Source organism: Daktulosphaira vitifoliae, unplaced genomic scaffold (assembly GCF_025091365.1).
Source record: "Daktulosphaira vitifoliae isolate Bord-2020 unplaced genomic scaffold, ASM2509136v1 Scaffold_1, whole genome shotgun sequence".
NCBI lineage: Eukaryota > Metazoa > Arthropoda > Insecta > Hemiptera > Phylloxeridae > Daktulosphaira > Daktulosphaira vitifoliae.
The window spans coordinates 45,536,345-45,554,630 of record NW_026099572.1 but is presented as its reverse complement, the minus strand read 5'-3'; the positions used below and the strand labels follow the sequence as shown (position 1 = coordinate 45,554,630).

The 18,286-nt window shown below is 30.0% G+C and overlaps 2 protein-coding genes across 3 annotated transcripts in view; both read left to right on the top strand.

Moving 5' to 3' along the window:
• The window catches only part of LOC126893745 (uncharacterized), a 12,132-nt gene extending 3,511 nt beyond the window's left edge, over positions 1-8,621 (top strand). Inside the window, exon 3 of the mRNA XM_050664214.1 lies at positions 8,596-8,621. Within this exon, the coding sequence (XP_050520171.1) occupies positions 8,596-8,621 (26 nt within the window). The remainder of the gene's footprint in view (positions 1-8,595) is intronic.
• Positions 8,622-8,893: 272 nt separating this feature from the next.
• Positions 8,894-14,733, top strand: LOC126899131 (uncharacterized). 2 transcript variants are annotated; one of them, XM_050673700.1, is made up of 3 exons: positions 8,894-10,287; positions 10,351-10,543; positions 14,420-14,733. In XM_050673700.1, the coding sequence occupies exons 1-3, from the start codon at positions 8,905-8,907 to the stop codon at positions 14,617-14,619; spliced, it is 1,776 nt and encodes a 591-aa protein (XP_050529657.1). In that variant the 5' UTR covers positions 8,894-8,904; the 3' UTR covers positions 14,620-14,733. The 2 variants fall into 2 exon arrangements, with proteins under 2 accessions (XP_050529657.1, XP_050529649.1); XM_050673692.1 differs by having other exon boundaries at positions 8,894-10,543.
• The last annotated feature ends 3,553 nt before the right edge of the window (positions 14,734-18,286 follow it).

Below are 18,286 nucleotides of genomic sequence, written 5' to 3'. Positions count from 1 at the left end.
GATTTGCATCGAAGCGTTTCTTATGATAGTGATTTTAATCACTTTCAGATTAAAACTATACTGGATCCAACTATGCAATGTCTCCACTATTTTTATATTATAAATTCAGAAATTATTTCCACTTCTCATAAAAAGTTTAACAAAGTTAAAAATGTAAAATCTAGAATTTTCACATAACAATTAAAAAAAATTCTTGATTTTAGCTTCGATGCAAAGCTGAGAAGGTATTAATTTTACCGTGATGTGTTTTTAATTTTTTTTTAGCTTCGATGCGAAGCTGAGAAGGTATTAATTTTACCATGATGTGTTTATTTTTTTTTTTATTTTTTTTTTTATTTTTTTTTTTTTTGTGTCTGTCACTACTTTTTCTCAGCTCTCACTGGACCGATTTCTTTTAACAATACGTCAAAAGATCACAAATTGTATCTAGTTGAAGACATTACCCTTAAAAATTTAAAAATTTTCCCTCGTTCCCCGCAAATGGGGGAAATATCCAAAAAAATTACAAATTTAAAAATCGACAAATTTTGTCATTTTTTTCACTTTTTTTTCTTAAAACTTCCATAACTTTTTCAAAAATCAACAAATCAACATAATTTTTTTTTAAACTAAAACCTTAGATATTTTCCTTTCATTTGATATAATTTTTTTGAAAATTTAACACTTAACCTGCTCATGGGGGGGGATTTAAAATTGCAACTTTTTTACAAAAACTAACTTTTTCAACTTAATTTTTGAAAATGTTCCGGAAATACTGCGTCCTTTAAACATATATCAAATTAAAGCTTATTTTATGTACTATAAAATGAAAAAAAAAAATTTGTCCCGACACTTTATCTTCTGCATGTAAACGGTTGCCGTAGTTAAAAAAACACTATTTTTGTGTTAAAATTTTCGATTTTCAATTTTTAATTTTCAACTTAAAAATGCTATAACTTTTCGAAAAATGCATGTATCAGCACAATTTTTTTTTTTCTAAATACATTATAAGTACATCTTCCATTTGACATACTTTTTATTAAAATTAGACAATTTCCCCTTATATAGGGGGGGTTCAAACTTTGAAACATTGTATAAAAAATAGAACTTTTTCAACTGAACTTTTGAAAATGTTCCGGAAATACTGCGTCCTTTAAACATATATCAAATTAAAGCTTTTTTTATGTACTATAAAATGAAAAAAAAAAATTTGTCCCGACACCTTATCTTCTATGTGCAAATGGCTGTCGAAATTATAAAAAAAATGTAATATTTGCGATAAAAATCACCTTTTATAACGATGTTTTTTGTACTTAAAACTGCCATAACTTTTTCAAATATTAACTAATCAAAATAATATTTCTTTATATTGAAACCTTAGGTAATTTTCTTTCATTTGATATCATTTTTTTTTGAAAATCTAACACTTATTCTGCTCACAGGGGGGATTTAAAATAGCAACTTTTTTACAAAAACTAACTTTTTCAACTTAATTTTTGAAAATGTTCCGGAAATACTGCGTCCTTTAAACATATATCAAATTAAAGCTTATTTTATGTACTACTAAATGAAAAAAAAAAATTTGTCCCGACGACCTATCTTCTATGCGCAAAAGGCTACCGTATTTAAAAATATGCTATTTTTTATTAAAATTCTAGGTTTTGTATTTTATTTTATTTTAAAATATTTTATTAGGGGAATAAACTGACTTTCATGAATATTATATAATTTCATTGACATAGAATAAAGTTCATAAGACATATGATATTATACTTATTAACATTTTTTACTTTTTTAAAGTCGAAAAAGTAATTTTTAAATTTGAGTTAGCTTAAATAGCCAATTTTATCATGCAACAAAAATCAACGAATAGTTGCCGAATGGGTAACACCTTGATCTTTAACGCCTAGGGTACGAGGTTCAAATCCGTTTGTGGCTTCTAAAATTTTGCATTTTTTTTTTGAGTTAGAATAGAATTTTCAAATCATTTGATATTTATCTCATTTAGATTCAATAATTTCAATAAATATAAAGGATCTTATCACTATAGTCTCCCCTCGTGAGAAGAAATTGATATTCATGTTAATATTATTTTACTATGTGGTTCTTTTTCTGGCTACGATTTATTTTGCCAACCCTCACTAGACCTACTTTTTTCAACGATACGTCAAATGATTCATTTAAGTTTATGATATTTAAGTTAATGATTAGTTTAAGTTATTACTCTTAAAAATCAAAAAAATATTCCTTATTCAAATAAAAAGTAGCTTAACTAGATTTGTCCATACAAACAATTAAAATCATTAATTTTTAATATTCTTAAATTATTTATTGTCGAATTAAATTTGATATGATAAAAGTATTCAACTACAAAAGTAAATAATTTTACTTTATAATTTATTAATTTTTTAACTCTATTTCTGTGTGCTACTACCAGTCTATAATATGCCAAATTTTTTAGTAATATTTTGCTATATAAATCATAAATTTAAAAAAAAAATGATTTTTAGTTTCACCTGAAGTTAACGATGGAGTTTTACAATTATAATTATATTTTTGATAATATGCTCAATTGAGTAAATCTTTTTAACTACTTTGGTTTGATTGGTTCATTTAATTAAAGTAAATTATTAAAATTAATTAAGTTCTGAATATTTCAATTGCAGAATTTTTTTAAACACCAAAAGTTATTAGGATATGATTACTATTCTTTCTATTTCAGTTATCTATTACGATAAAAATGTAAAAAAATCGAATTTTTCTGACAAATGTACTGTAATTAGTAATTATAAAATTTCCAGATTGCATATTAATCTTAAAAATTTCATTTTTTTCAATTTAATAATGTCAATTTCAAACTTGCAAGTTGAACTATAAGTTATGGTAACAAATTCATTTTTTAGCTTCGATGCGAAGCTGAGAAGGTATTTTTCATTAAAACTTTCACTTTAAAAGACAATAAAAAATAGGTTCAAAATGATTACCTTTAACATATTAAAAATCAAAATCAGTATTAATTTAATACAATTTTTTTTGTTCTTAATTATTTTTTTTTATATGTAAATACTTATTTTTTAATAATAAGTAATAATATTAAAACTTAGAAGTAATAGAAAAAGTTTAATTGCACATTTGAAAACATCACGAAAAGTTTATTTAGAAAAGTATATTTTTTTTCTGATGAAAGTTCCTTTTGTTTAGTGTATTTATTCATAAGTAACAAAATTTTTTTATTAAAAAGTATTGCATAAATTCCTTTAAATTTGTATACGCATTAAAAGTATATGAATATACAACTCCTTTTTATTTTTATAATATCTCCGTAAAAATTACAATATTATATTATTGAATACCACTTTCATACTCAATTTAATTACTGTAATTATTATGTATTCATATATTATAGTTATAAATCGGGGTAAAATTAAGGGAATAAGTGTTATTGTTGTTTTTGAAATAATCTACCAATTTCATTTTTTTCTATTTAATAATATTTATTTCAAACTTGCAAGTTGAGTTAAAAGTTATGGTAATAAATTCATTTTTTTTTTATTAAAACTTTCACTTTAAAGAACAAAAAGAAGTAGGTTCAAAATGATTACTTTTAACATATTAAAAATCAATAATAATTTGAAAATAATTAATTATAAAAATTATATAATATATAATTAAAATAATTACTAATCTGGATATAATTAAGGAAATAGGAGTTGATGTTGGGTTGGGTTGGTTACATTTTTAACTTTATAATGCTATAACTCATTGAAAAGTGTACGAATCAACACAATTTTTTTATGAGAAATAATATTTTTTAATAATCCCTTTTTCATTCGACATACTTTATCTTAATCAGGGTATTAATAAGAAACTAGCAGATAATGTAGCTTTTGTAATTATCCACCAATTTCTTAGAATTAAACACTATCTACTGATTTGCATCGAAGCGTTTCTTATGATAGTGATTTTAATCACTGTCAGATTAAATCTATACTGGACCCAACTATGCAACGTCCCCACTATGCCGCGTCTCCACTGTGCTGGGTTTTTTTTATTTTTATATCTGTTGCCACTTTTTCTCAGCTCTCACTGGACCGATTTCTTTCAACAATGCGTCAAAAGTTTACAAATCGTAACTAGTTGAAGACATTACCCTTAAAAATTGAAAAATTTTCCCTCGTGGGGGAAATATCCAAAAAAGTTACAAATTTAAAAATCGGTAAATTTTTTCATTTTTTCACTTTTTTTTTCTTAAAGCTTCCATAACTTTTTCAAAAATAAACAAATCAACATAATTTTTGTTTATACTAAAACCTTAGATATTTTCCTTTCATTTGATATCATTTTTTTGAAAATCTAACACTTAACCTGCTCATTGGGAGGATTTAAAAAAGCAACTTTTTTACAAAAACTAACTTTTTCAACTTAATTTTTAAAAATGTTTCGAAAATACTGTGTCCTTTAAACATATATCAAATTAATGCTTATTTTATGTACTATAAAATGAAAAAAAAAATTTGTCCCGACGATCTATATTCTATGCGCAAATGGCTACCGTATTCAAAAATATGCTCTTTTTCTATTAAAATTCTAGGTTTTGTATTTTATTTTATTTTAAAATATCTTAGTAGGAGAATATATTGACTTTCATGAATATTATATAATTTAATTGACATAGAATAAAGGTAATATAACATAATTTATAATTTAATAACATAAGAAATTAAACTTATTAAATTTTTTTTACTTTTTTATTTTCATACTAAATTTAATATTTATAATTAGTATTTATTCATATATTATATTTTAAAATCAAAGAACTACTAATTAGGATATAATCAAAGAAATAAGAGTTGATGTTGCTTTTGGAATAATCCACCAATTTCTCTAAATGAAACACTATCTACAGATTTGCATCGAAGCGTTTCTTATGATAGTGATTTTAATCACTGTCAAATATCATCTATACTTGTCACATCTATTCCTTGTCTACATTGTGTCTCAATCCCACTGAATATCAAATGAAAATACAGCGAACATACATATTATAGTGAAGTGCTGTGAAATGCTGCAGTGTAGTGCAGTGCAATGAAGTGCAGTCATTGAACCTCAATGACTGTAGAGCCCTCCAGCAAGCGGCTTAGAATTCTACTGGGGCAATAATTATGCCGATCGTAATAGTCGACGGCTGTGGTCGCTAAAACAGGGTTAGTACCCTTAAAACCCCCAGACGAGCGTCTGAAGGGGCTCATCTGGCCCCGGACTCATCACCCAAGACAGGTAGACGATGTAATCATCGTCGAACAGGCCACCAGCCTGGGCTACCGAAAGGAGTCAAAACGGTACTACAGACGGGGGAGGTCCCCTGGACACGGTTCGCGTCGTGATCCAGATCCTCCGGCACTCGTATACGGTCCGGCATCGGCCGAGTTCTGTGTGCGGTGTAGGCTTGGCTTCGTAGTGGCTGTTGTGTGGGCAACTACAGTTGCCAACAACTTTGTGGTTATGGCAATGTTAGACCAGGGACGTGCCGTTGAATGATGAGTTCCCCATTTGTTCGGTGAGAGCCGAATTTGCGGGTGAGCACTCGTCTGACTTCTCGTCCTGCTCTACCGGTGGGAGTCAATCACCGGAGGTGTAGATGCCTACCGAATGCATCAAATGGTTGGGATAGGACCACGCCCCTACCAGGGTGCCTGAGAATGATGCTTGGTTCAAAGGCAATAGGTACGTACCTTTTGCATGACTGTTAACAGGTACGGTACTGGTGTTCTATAGAAGACCCAGAACGTGTCCGGACCGGGAAACCGCTCCGGCTCTTCTGTTCTACCTCAATCTGTGAATAGCGCCACAACGCTAAAACGGGTCGTGGTTGTAGGTTAGCCGAAAGGTGATACCACTGTGATACCGTTTTAATCTCATTTATATTCAATAACTTCAATAAGTTCAAGGGTCCGAAAATCAATTTTAAGCGATTAACAAAATAGGTGAAATATGTCACTTTCCTTATTGTTAAAAATAAATAATAATGAAAATTGATATTATTTTAAATAATTTTTTTTTTGTTCTTTATTATTTTTTTTATATTTAAATATTTATTTTTAATAATCAGTCATAATATTAAAACTTAAAACTGATAGAAAAAATCTAACTGCACATTTGAAAACAGCGCGAAAAGTTGAAAAAGTATAATTTTGCTTCTGATGAAAGATTCTTGTAGTACAGTATATAAAACTTATAACTTTATTAACTACTATAACTTTATTAAAAATGACCAAATCAATATAATTTTACCAATCATTTGGTATATTCTTTTTTAAATCTGACCCTTTACCTGCCCACAGGGGGGATTCAAAATGACAACTTTTTCACAAAAAATTAACTTTTTCAACATAACTTTTGAAAGTGTTCTGGAAGGTCTGACACTTTTATATATATCTTAGATTAAAGGTAATGAAATATACTTTCTTATGAAAAAAAAAATTTCAGACTTTATTTTATCTTCACGGTGAAAATAGACATCAAAATTAATAAAAAATTACGATTTTTGTAAAATAATTTTTTTTATATTTTTAACTTAATAATGCTATAACTTTTCGAAAAATGTATGGTTCACAAAATTTTTTTTATTATAGATGTTTGATGTCTTTACCTATCATTTAGTATATTTTTTTTTGTAAATCTGACACTTTTTATTAAGTGACGAGTGAGACGTAAGGTTTTTGAGACGGTAACACTTGGGTCTTTCACAACTGTGCCACTAAATTTTATTTTAATTCTTAAAAAAAAAATGTTTAACTCATTTGATTTTTATCTCATTTAGATTCAATAACTTCAATAAATATCAAGGATCCCATTACTGTAGTCTACTCTCGTGAGAAGAAATTAATATCAATATTATTTTACTATGTGGTTTTTTTTTGTAGCTCTCACTTGACCTACTTTTTTGACAAACTTTTTTTTTTTAATTAAACAATATCTACAGATTTGCATCTAAGCGTTTTTTATGATAGTGATTTTAATCACTGTCAGATATCATCCATACTGGACCCAACTATGCCACGACCGCACTATGCCGCTACCCAACTGTGTTGGGATTTTTTATACGTAAATACTTATTTTTAAATAAAAAGTAATAATATTGAAACTTAGAAGTAATAGAAAATGTTTAATTGCATATTTGAAAACATAGCGAAAAGTTGATTTAGAAAAATATATTTTTGTTTCTGATGAAATTTTCTTGTAGTCCAGTGTATAAAACTTATGTTTTTATTATAAGTAACAAACATTTTATATTAAATAGTATTGCGTTAAGCTGTTTAAATTTTTATACGCGTTAAAAGTAAAGAAATATACAACTACTTTATTATTTTTATAATATCTCCGTAAAAATTACAATATTAAATTATTGAATATCAATTTCATAATAAATTTAATTATTAAAATTATTATTTATTCATATATAATAATTATAAATTAAATAATAAATCGGAATAAAGTTAAGGAAATAAGAGTTATTGTTGTTTTTGAAATAATCTACAAATTTCTTAAAATTAAACATCATCTATAGATTTGTATTGAAGCATTTCTTATGATAGTGATCTTAACACTGTCAGATATCATTTATACTTCTCCCAACAATGACACGTCTTACTGTGTCCCTCGTATCCCGTCAATGGGTAAATCACCAAAAAAAATTACAAATTTAAAAATCGTTGATTTTCGAAATTTTTAAACATTTTTTTACTTAATGCTGTCATAACTGTTTTTAAAAATGACCAATTCAATGTAATTTTTTTTTTATAGATGCATGATATAATTACTTTTTATTTGGCATATTTTTTTATAAATTTGAACCTCTACCTGCCCACGAGAGGGATTTACCCTATTTACGGGGTATGAAGATAATTTTTTCAAGTTTTGAGGGTAATGTCTTTTACTAGATACAATTTGTGATCTTTTGACGTATCGTTAAATGAAATCGGTTTGTTGAGAAATGTGAAAAAGAGATAATAAACACACACAAGAAAACTGAATTAAAAACAACACATAATCGTAAAATTAATACATTCTCATTTTCGCATCGGAGCTAAAAAAAAGTGATAGTAGTTTTAAAAAGTAAAAAAATTCACAGACGTTTCTGATACATTATGGTAACACAAAATAGTAGATTATTATATTATGGTTTACAGATTAGTTAATATTCCGATTACTACATCTTCTTAAATCCATACCATATAATAAAAATTGATCATTTATGGCTAATTAATTAAATTAAAACAGTATTACAAATATTATTAACTTAAAAACTAAAAAATTATACTCAAAATCCAACAAAATTTACTGAAAAATCACGGATACATAATTTGGAAACAATGTTACCATTATATACACTAAACTCATACTGACATCCCGACAAGAAAAAATTCCCTTTTATACTTCTAGACATCTTCTTAGTGACGTCATCACTAATAATAATATCAAATTTTGCCAGTTTACACAAATTTAGTAATGAATTTTTTGGTGGGCCAATATCTCAATTAATTACATTGTTTTTATTTTTAAACATATCTATTGCTTACCTAATATTAAGTTCTTTGTAATTATTTACGTTTTTAGTTAGTTATATGGTTTTAATGGAGTGATTATATGTCAATAAATATTCAGACATTAGAGATTTGCGTACCATAGCTAAAAGAAAAAGAAAATTTAATGAAAAGAATGAATTGAAATTTTTATTATAAAAATCATAAATGTAATAGTTGATTAACTAAACATAAATTTTGATTTAAACAGTAAATATAATTAAAGCAAATAAATTATCACATTGTGTTTATTCATATTTTTAGAATAATTTAAACAGGTGTAAATTTTTTAATGTCATCAAGAATTCATTTAAAATTTTCAAGTTGTGAAGTTTAGATCAAAATGATTGTATTTAAAATTTTCATATCTATTATTGTTTATACTAAATGTTCTATTTCCATGGACCCTTTAGAATTGCATTGCAATTTCTCTAAATATTTTTTAAATTATTTCAAATATAGTGAGCAGTATTTAGTTAACTTCGAAAATACAATTTCTGAACTGGAATTAAGAAATTATGGTTTAGCAATTAAATCTCATGATGAAATCATAATGATCATGTTAGATGCGTTATGGGATATGGACGAAGTGTATATAGCAGAAGATTTAATGACCATAAATTTATATTTAAACAATGTTTCGGGATCTTTAAACATGATCGCTAAAAATGAAAATGGTGAATTTAGTAGAACTGAAAGCTCGCAGAATTTACTTCAAGGCTATAAATTAATTAATCGAACAATTGTTGAACGATTGGAATACTTTATTAATAGTAAATGTTCAGATGTATCGTTTAATAATAACTTCATAGCATACACTCATTTTAAGGTACCGCCAATTAGTTACATGCCAGATATTTTGCTTCGAGTTTTGGAACAACTAAAAAATAACATATTTATTGTTCTGAACGAATATTTATTATGGTACGATGCGGACGATACTGAAATATTAAAAAGTTATACTGTCATTGTGAAACATTTAGCGTTGTCATTTCGTAAGCAATCATATAATAATTTTAATCCAAAAAAATTCTTATTTTATGATTTAATGGAAACCCGATCTAATTTTTGTGAGCTAGAATTATCGACAGGATCTCAGGCAAAACAAACAGCCAGTTACATAGAAAATAAGGAATTTAATGATGTATTAGACATAATGGGAATTTTTCAGATTGAAAGAAATGTTTCAAGTAGATATTTAATGGAAAATAGGCCACGTTATTTAAAGCTAGATTTGGCATCAGATTCTGATGCTGAACAATATATTAGACATAACTGTGACAAACAACTTAATGTTGTATTAGACATGGTTCGATATGTTCCGTTAAGAATAGAGAGTTCTAATAATTATCAAATAAAGTTATTTGATGTGTTTCGTTTCATCAAGTTCGATTTTGACTTGAACAACGTACAAATATTTAAAAATTTATTAAATATAGCAACAGTTCGACCAATTCTGTTAATCATACGTTTTTATTGTTCATTAGTTAGAAAATTTCTTTTGATTTATAAATTTAGAAACATGGAATTAAAACAGGTAATGGAAAATTTAATTATTGAAATGGGTCTACGTACTGTTGAAATCATGAAATTCTTTATAGATTTGAATTTATTTGAAGAAAAATTTACAAATAAAATTGAGCATATTTTTAATATAATGTACGAACTTGTTTCGTCCTTTAAAGAACGTAATAAATTGTTTAAAAGTACAGTAACACGAATAATAGTAATATTTTGCCGTAACTTTTTGAAAAATAATGTCTTATGTACTAAATTTTGTCAATTACAGACAAAACAAATCACAGAAAACAATATTATTAACACTTTTTATCTAGCTGTTGCAGAAGTAAATAAACTTGCCTTATTCAATTTAGCATTGAAAAAATATCAGTATTGCTATAAGATTGCAAAAAGATATATTCCTACTGGACATAATGATATATATATATTTAAACATACTCTCAAGTATAATATTCCAATCGGTGAGTTCAAGGTTTCTTTTTTCTGTTAAATGGTAGAATGATATGAATTTTGGCAATTTATTTATAAGTTAAATATGTTGAAATTTGTTTATGTTATAAACAGTATAAACTTAATACTCTCTAACTATTAGTGATGCACGCGGTATCAGAACATTTAATAGCTTGCGTGGGGTAATTATTTTCCGTTCAAATAATAGTACTTTTAGCTTCGATGCGAATTGGTGAAGGTATTAATTTTACTATAAGGTGTTTTAGCTTCGATGCGAAGCTGAGAAGGTATTGGTTTTACTAAGATGTGTTTATTCATTTTTTTTTTTTTTGTGTCTATTACCTCTTTTTCTCAGCTCTCACCGAACCGATTTCTTTCAACGATACGTCAAAAGATCACAAATTGTATCTAGTGTAAGACATTACACTCAAAAATTGAAAAAAATCCCTCGTTCCCCGTAAATTGGAAAAACCTCCAAAAAAATTACAAATTTAAAAATCACTCATTTTCGAAATTTTTTCAATTTTTTTTACTTAAAATTGCCATAACTTTTTTAAAAATAAGCAAATAAATACAATTCTTTTTTTATATAGATGCATGATATCATTACCTTTCATTTCCTATATTTTTTTTTATATCTGACTCTTTTCCTGCCCACAGGGGGGGATTTAAAATGACAACTTTTTCACAAAAAATTAACTTTTTCAACTTAACTTTTGCAAGTGTTCAGTAAAGTCTGACACTTTTATATATATTTTAAATTAAAGCTAATATAATATACTTTATAATGGAAAAAAAAAATTTCAGATTTTATTTTATCTTCATGGTGAAAACAGACATCAAAATGAATAAAAAAAATATGATTTTTGTAAAAAAATTCTTTTTTATATTTTAAACTTTATAATGCTATAACTTTTTGAAAGATGTATGGATCAATAGAATTCTTCTTTTTATAGATGCATGATATCTTTACCTATCGTTTGGTACATTTGTTTTTATATCTGACACTTAACCTGCCCACAGGGGGAGATTTAAAATGACAATTTTTTCATAAAAAATTTACTTTTTCAACTTTTTTAAACAGAAAGTCTGACACTTTTATATATATCTTAAATTAATGCTAATGTAATTTACTTTATTATGCAAAAAAAAATTTCGGACTTTATTTTGTCTTCACGGTGAAAATGGCTACCAAATGCTATTATTGTGTGAAAATTCTCAATTTTATTTTTTTCATTTTTAACTTTATAATACTATAACATATTGAAAAGTGTATAGAACAACATAATTTTTTATGAGAAATAATATATTTTAATAATCCCTTTTTTTTCGTCATACTTTATCTTAATCAGGATATAAATAAGGAAATAGCTATATCATGTAGCTTTTGGTATAGTCCACCAATTTTTTTTAAAATTAAACACTATCTAAAGATTTGCATCGAAGCGTTTTTTATGGTAGTGATTTTAATCACTGTCAGATATCATTATACTTGATCCAACTGTGTCACGTCACCACTGTGCCGCGACCCCCCTGTGCTGGGTTTTTTGTTATTTATTTTTTCTTTTTCTCAATCTCCAATCTTTTTTTTTTCCCCTCCTTTCCGACTTTAATGTGGACCGCTCTGGAACTGCCGCTAGGTTTGCTCAGGGCGGCCCACGTCGCCTTCATTACTTTTTACCACCACGCTGTGACTCGGCCCAAGTTTACACTAGAGCCGAATCCCAGCGCGGCGTAGCCTCCTCCGTTAGCCGGACCCCACTAGAGGGTCCGTTGCCCGGGTTGGATCACGTGGAGGTGGGTGTAGGCCGTCTTCTTCCTTCTGGTTTCTGGTCGGAGCCCGACCTTCTTCCTTTCTTCTACTTCCGGGGCAGTCCTTGGAAAGGTGCCCCTCCTTTTGCACCTGAATCAGGGCCTTTGCCCTTACACGCGAGGGCAATATGCCCACGTTCCAGACACCTGTAGCACTGAGGACCCTTGTCAAGAATCCTCAGCCTACAGGAAGTCCACCCAACCCGGACTCGGCCTATGGCTGCCAGGCGAAGAGCCATCTTGAGGAGCACTTTGCACCTCACATACCGCCCTTTACCGCCGATGTTCGTGCGGACCGTGATAGGTCCCACTTGCGGCGGCCATTCTCCATTAGGAAAATTCAGGGCGGCACTCAGTGCTTTGTACACATCCTTCTCCTCCTCCACATCCAGGAGGAATACGGTGCAGGTCATCGAAGGACGTTGCACACGCACGTCCAACTCCTGCAGGGCCGCCAGAAGGTCCGCTTGCTCAACTGACCCCTGGACCTCCAAGAGGACAGCCCCCGTCTTAGTTCTCCGGGTCCCGGACACTTGGATGCCCAGGGCCTGGAGGTCAACCACAGCCATGGCTGCGCCCATCACCGTGGCATACTTCTGACCTTCCCTCAAGGGGCCGATCACCACGGCTTCTGTGCGTGGCACTATCGATCGCAGTTTCGCTGCTTTTTGGTTGCTCGTCGTGGGTGAGGGTTTGGGCTTGGCTGCCGCATCCTCCCTTCTCTTTACCCCAGCCTTCCGTCCTACTACTTGGGTCCATAGCGGTTCAGCGGGAGCAGCTGCCGTATTCCCTTCTACAGACCCATCATAGTTTGCCCGATTTGTCTCCCTCCTATCAGTCTGCGTCTGGGTAGGCGAGATGACTGGATCTGGGGCAGGGCATGGAACAGAAGGCCGCTTCGTCTTCCTCTTCCTTTTTTTTATTTTCTGTCTCGTCGGCTTCCTTTGGTGTAAAGGACGGCGGGTCCTCGACGGTTTGCGTCCCGACTTCTTTAGCCAAATTCACAGGCGCTATTTACGGCGCCCGTGATTTGTCTACTGCCTCCGCTGAAGCTTCAAGGGGGTTCCTGGCCGGCGGAGACGCTCTTCCGTGTTTCTCCTTCTCCAGGATATCCTCCAGGCACTTCGTCGCGGTTTGCACCTCTCTATGCACACCCATACCTCGTCGTTTGTCTATGACCCCTCGAAGCACAACCACTTGCGCGCCTATGCTCTCGATCATAGATGACGTGGTAGTCGCCTCCTCCAACGGGTCGTACCGCCTCTTGCGGGATGGACGCACCGAACTCCTCAGTTCACTAAGGGCCTGACACGAAAGGGAGATCTGCTGAACGAGATACTCCAGGTGGGTGCCCAGGACCTCGTTCATCAGGCTCCCCTCGACTTCTGCCGTTCTAGCGAGAGCAACAACGTGGTTGAGACCAGCGTCGAACGTGGCCTCGTCGTCACTGTCACCTTCCTCCCCCAATGGCGCCCTCCTCTTGCCAGGATGCCGCAATGGGGGAGAACTCTGCGGCAACGGACATCAATCTCAGATCTCGCTGGACCGATTTTGATGAACAATATATTGTGATAAGTAAATTACTCTGTATATTTGTACAGAACACGATATTTTTTTTCATAAGAACCATAGAAAAGTGTACCATACATCGATTTCATTTTTTACAACTTTGCCATATTAATCGTATTAGTCAAGGCCAACGTTAAATTTTAGATTTAACTACGATAGTAGAATATTATCCAATCAAATCAAAAGTAAATTTGATAATTTTATTATTAAAATAAAAACAACAGTTAGGACCAGTTATAATAGAGTTTAGTACATACTCACTCTATTTATGTATTTTTAAGCTGTAATAAATAAATAGTCAATCGGATAAAAAAAATATAAGAACAAACTAGTTTGTGAAGTTTTCTATTATATGAAGATAAAAATTACAAGTATATAAATAAATAAAGTGGGTATTAAAAGCGAGTGGATTATACATACACCAATATGAGTTTATATCTACTCGAGCTTTTTAGTTTTTGTAATTTTTATATGTTAAATTATAAATAAAAAAATTTTGTTATTAGAACAATTAGGAAATTATGAAGACATATATCGACAACTTTATTTCCCCGATGATAATTCAAGTTATATAAATAAACATTATAGTCATAGTTCGAGTGATGAAAATGATGAGATGAATAATGATGACAATAAGGATTTTGAAGTAGCAAGTCAGAAATATTATACTCCTAAATATCTAGTGGATTATTTACTTTATGAATAGTTTTTAAAGTTAATTTACTTTATGTAAAGTTTATTTAAGTCTCATATACAGTTATTAGAACACAAATTTAAATATAATGTAACATGTACATTAAGATAATTAAATAATAAATAACAATACATTAATAAATTTTAAGGTCAATTAATAAAAAAATATTCTGGCTAAAGGTGTGTTCCGAACAACTGAACGAAATTTATAAATATGTGGCCTAAGATTAGCTATTCTTGATGTTGATTGAGCTAAAGTCCGTATAAGTACTGATTTACTAGCCCTAGATGAGCCAGTTACATAACATAAAATAATAGGTGTACCTGATCCCCACATTTGCTAAGTACATTAGTTACATGATAGAGAATCATATATTGACCTTCATTCATACATTTCACTGGATTTATAAATTGTTCGTCATTAATTTTATATTCGTAAAACATATCATTGATTTCTTTTTTTTTATTTAAATTATCAACCAATTGCCATTATCTTTAAAATCACCTACAACCAAAATTATCTTATCATATGAGACCCAATCATCTGGTAATTATTCTCATTAATATCTTGTTGCTTTTTAACGTTATATACATATATCTTTCTTTAATTTTATTGAACTGATAATACATTTGTTGAATTTATTTCAATATTTTTAAATTCGATGCGAAACATAGAACGTATTAATTCTACTATGATGTGTGACACGTAATCCAATAAGGGTACGGGAGCACGAGTGATGCTATAACGCACTACCGCAGATATATTTATGTATAACAGTGTTAAATATTTAATACGGTGTATGTAATTTTTAGCCACACGAATTAATTATTAATTAATTAATATAAGTTTATGCCAACGACAAGTATTTAATATGTAATATATATATATATATATTTTTTATTGCGAATCGTAAGGCCACGCAGATTAATTGCGATCGTAATTAGTCGCAATTAATACTAATAAAAAACACAAACCGGAACCAATAATATCGACCAGTTAAGGTATACGTCGGTAACGGAACAGAACGCAATATCCGTAATCCATACTGGGCGGTGGCCTTATCTCGTTGTCAATGGCGGGGAGACAATCGATGACAATCGATTGTCATATTAATAGCTGTACGGCTGATATCGAGAAAGACACGGGTGAGCGCCAGCCTAGAGCAAAAGACGGTGCCGTGTCATGTGTTTTTTATTTTAGTGTCTGTTGTCATAATTTCTCAACTCTCCCTGGATCGATTTCTTTCAACGATACGTCAAAAAATCAGTAAATTTAACATTTGATTTAGCTTAAATTGCCAATTTTATCAATCGATGAATGCGACGAAGTTGGCAATTCAGTTAAAATCATTGCCTGTAGCGATGATTTTTTCGCAATTTTCCCTTAATTCTTTTTAAGTAAGAATTTTGCTTTTGAATAATTTACCAATTTATTTAAATAAAACATTATCTACAGATTGGCCTTGAAGCGTTTTTTATGGTAGTGATTTTAATTACTGTTAGATATTGTTACGTCGCTATTTAGGGGTTGAGCCTAAATGCCCGTCGACAGTATTCTAAGGGACCAACGGGGGATAGCTGGCTAGGCTATATCTACCTTAGGTACTGAAGTTTCCTATTTAATTTATATTCCCTTAGAGGAACTACCAAGGGTCGTACTACAATATACAGGGTGTTCAGTAAGTCAGGAAACGGGTTTCTATTGTTCTCATTGTTTGTAACAATGAGAACAATAGAAATCCGTTTCCTGACTTACNTCTATTCTAGACGCAATTATGACACGATCTGTGCCGTGACCCCACTGTGCTACTGATGTTTTATCTGTTTATCTACATTAAAGCATTTATCAATTAAATAAACTCTTTTAGTTTTACCAATTAATTTTTATCTTTCACTATTTTCACCATTTTGTATAACTTAACCTTTTTCTTTATTCTTTTTTGTTTATTATACAATAAAAAACATTTAAAGCATTGTTTATCCTGATCTTATGAGTTTATTACAGTCTTTCTATTATTAATATCATGCGATAAATCATTATATGTTTAACCGACCAAAGGCTGATATTTGTATATATCGAGTAAAAAACAGTAAATATTTACAAAAGAATTACTACCTTTCCCTGGAAAATTTACCCATTCTACTAGTAACTTGGTGTACGAAATATCTACGACATGATTGATATCATTTTCATTAATTAACTCAATCGTTGACGTCTTAAATGACCGATTTTAAACTTAGTTTAATTATTTGAAACCTTATAAGACCCTCGAGTTTAAGGTTGAAATTTATTAACCCCATTTCTTCAATACACGACCATAATTTTTTAATTAATTCAACTCTTGTTGCATGCTAAAACGAATGATACCCGACTATGTTTTCAATATTTTTTGAATATTACCCTATGTGCATGCGTTGACTTTAACATCTACGCGAATACAATTATTGATGAAAATACGACATAACAATAAGAGATCTATGCGATGTCTTAATAAAAATTTTGAAATCGCCCAAACGTAGTCAAAATTACTAATTTACGATCTATGTTTGTGACTTCGCATAGTTTTCATTATCTTGCTTAGATCCCAAACGCGAAGTCTAATTATATTATAAAAATAGATATTAAATAAATTCCCACACGAAGTACTATAAAGTTGCAGAGAGGTCACGATTGAGATCTAAATATTGTCCTTATCAAAGATGACCGACGACACGTGTAAGCATGACTGACGCCAGATTCCTGTCATTTTTTGCTGTATTCGCTTTATAACACGTCTTAAACAAGTACTCTTTCAACCATCACTTTTTCTCCACGCGCTTATGTGTAAACATCTTTTTTGAAAATTATGGAGATCTCAAATTTTAAACAGGTAAATAGTAAAATTTACTCTTAATTCTTTTTAAACCTTAGTCAACTATTCATCCTAGTAAATATCACCATTCTCAAATTTACGAGTAAAGCACTTGATTTATACATAAAATCTATTAGAATACAGAGCGTATATAGAATGTAGGGGGACTTGCGTAAATTTAAAACTTCCGAACAAATTTTTGTCAAATTGCCCTAATTTAATGTAAATACTCCAGGACCTAATGCCCTTCAAGTACTTTGTGTACTTTAATACAAGGTGTGAAATACAAATTCAAATATGTGATGACTAATAAGTCATTACACTCTTGGTTAGAATATTTAATGAACTTTACCTAAAACTATGTAACAAAAAATAACAAACTGAAATAGTACTTCTTATTTGATTAATCGAGAAAAATATAAAACAGAATTTAGAAAAAAAATCAGTTATATTTTACGAGTAACCGTTAGTTAGTGTTAAATGAATATCTTATACGATTTATTGTTAAGCATTTACCTTCTATTTTTTCGTTTAATAATGATTTTTTCATAAAAATGTACAGACTATAATTTGATTTATTTTTATAAACCGTAGTATACATCAATTAAATTGTAACAAATAATTATTTCTAAGGGTAGATTTTAGGGATAACTTTCGGAAGTTAAATGGGAACCTACTATTTTTTGTTATTATTAAACAGAAAATGATCTAGATAAAATTATGACTAGTCGATAACCAGTTTTATAATTTTTGAGATATTAGCATTTAAAGATATAGTAAAGGTGAGGAGCGGGGTAGTATTTAGCGACTCCTAGTTTTACCATGAGG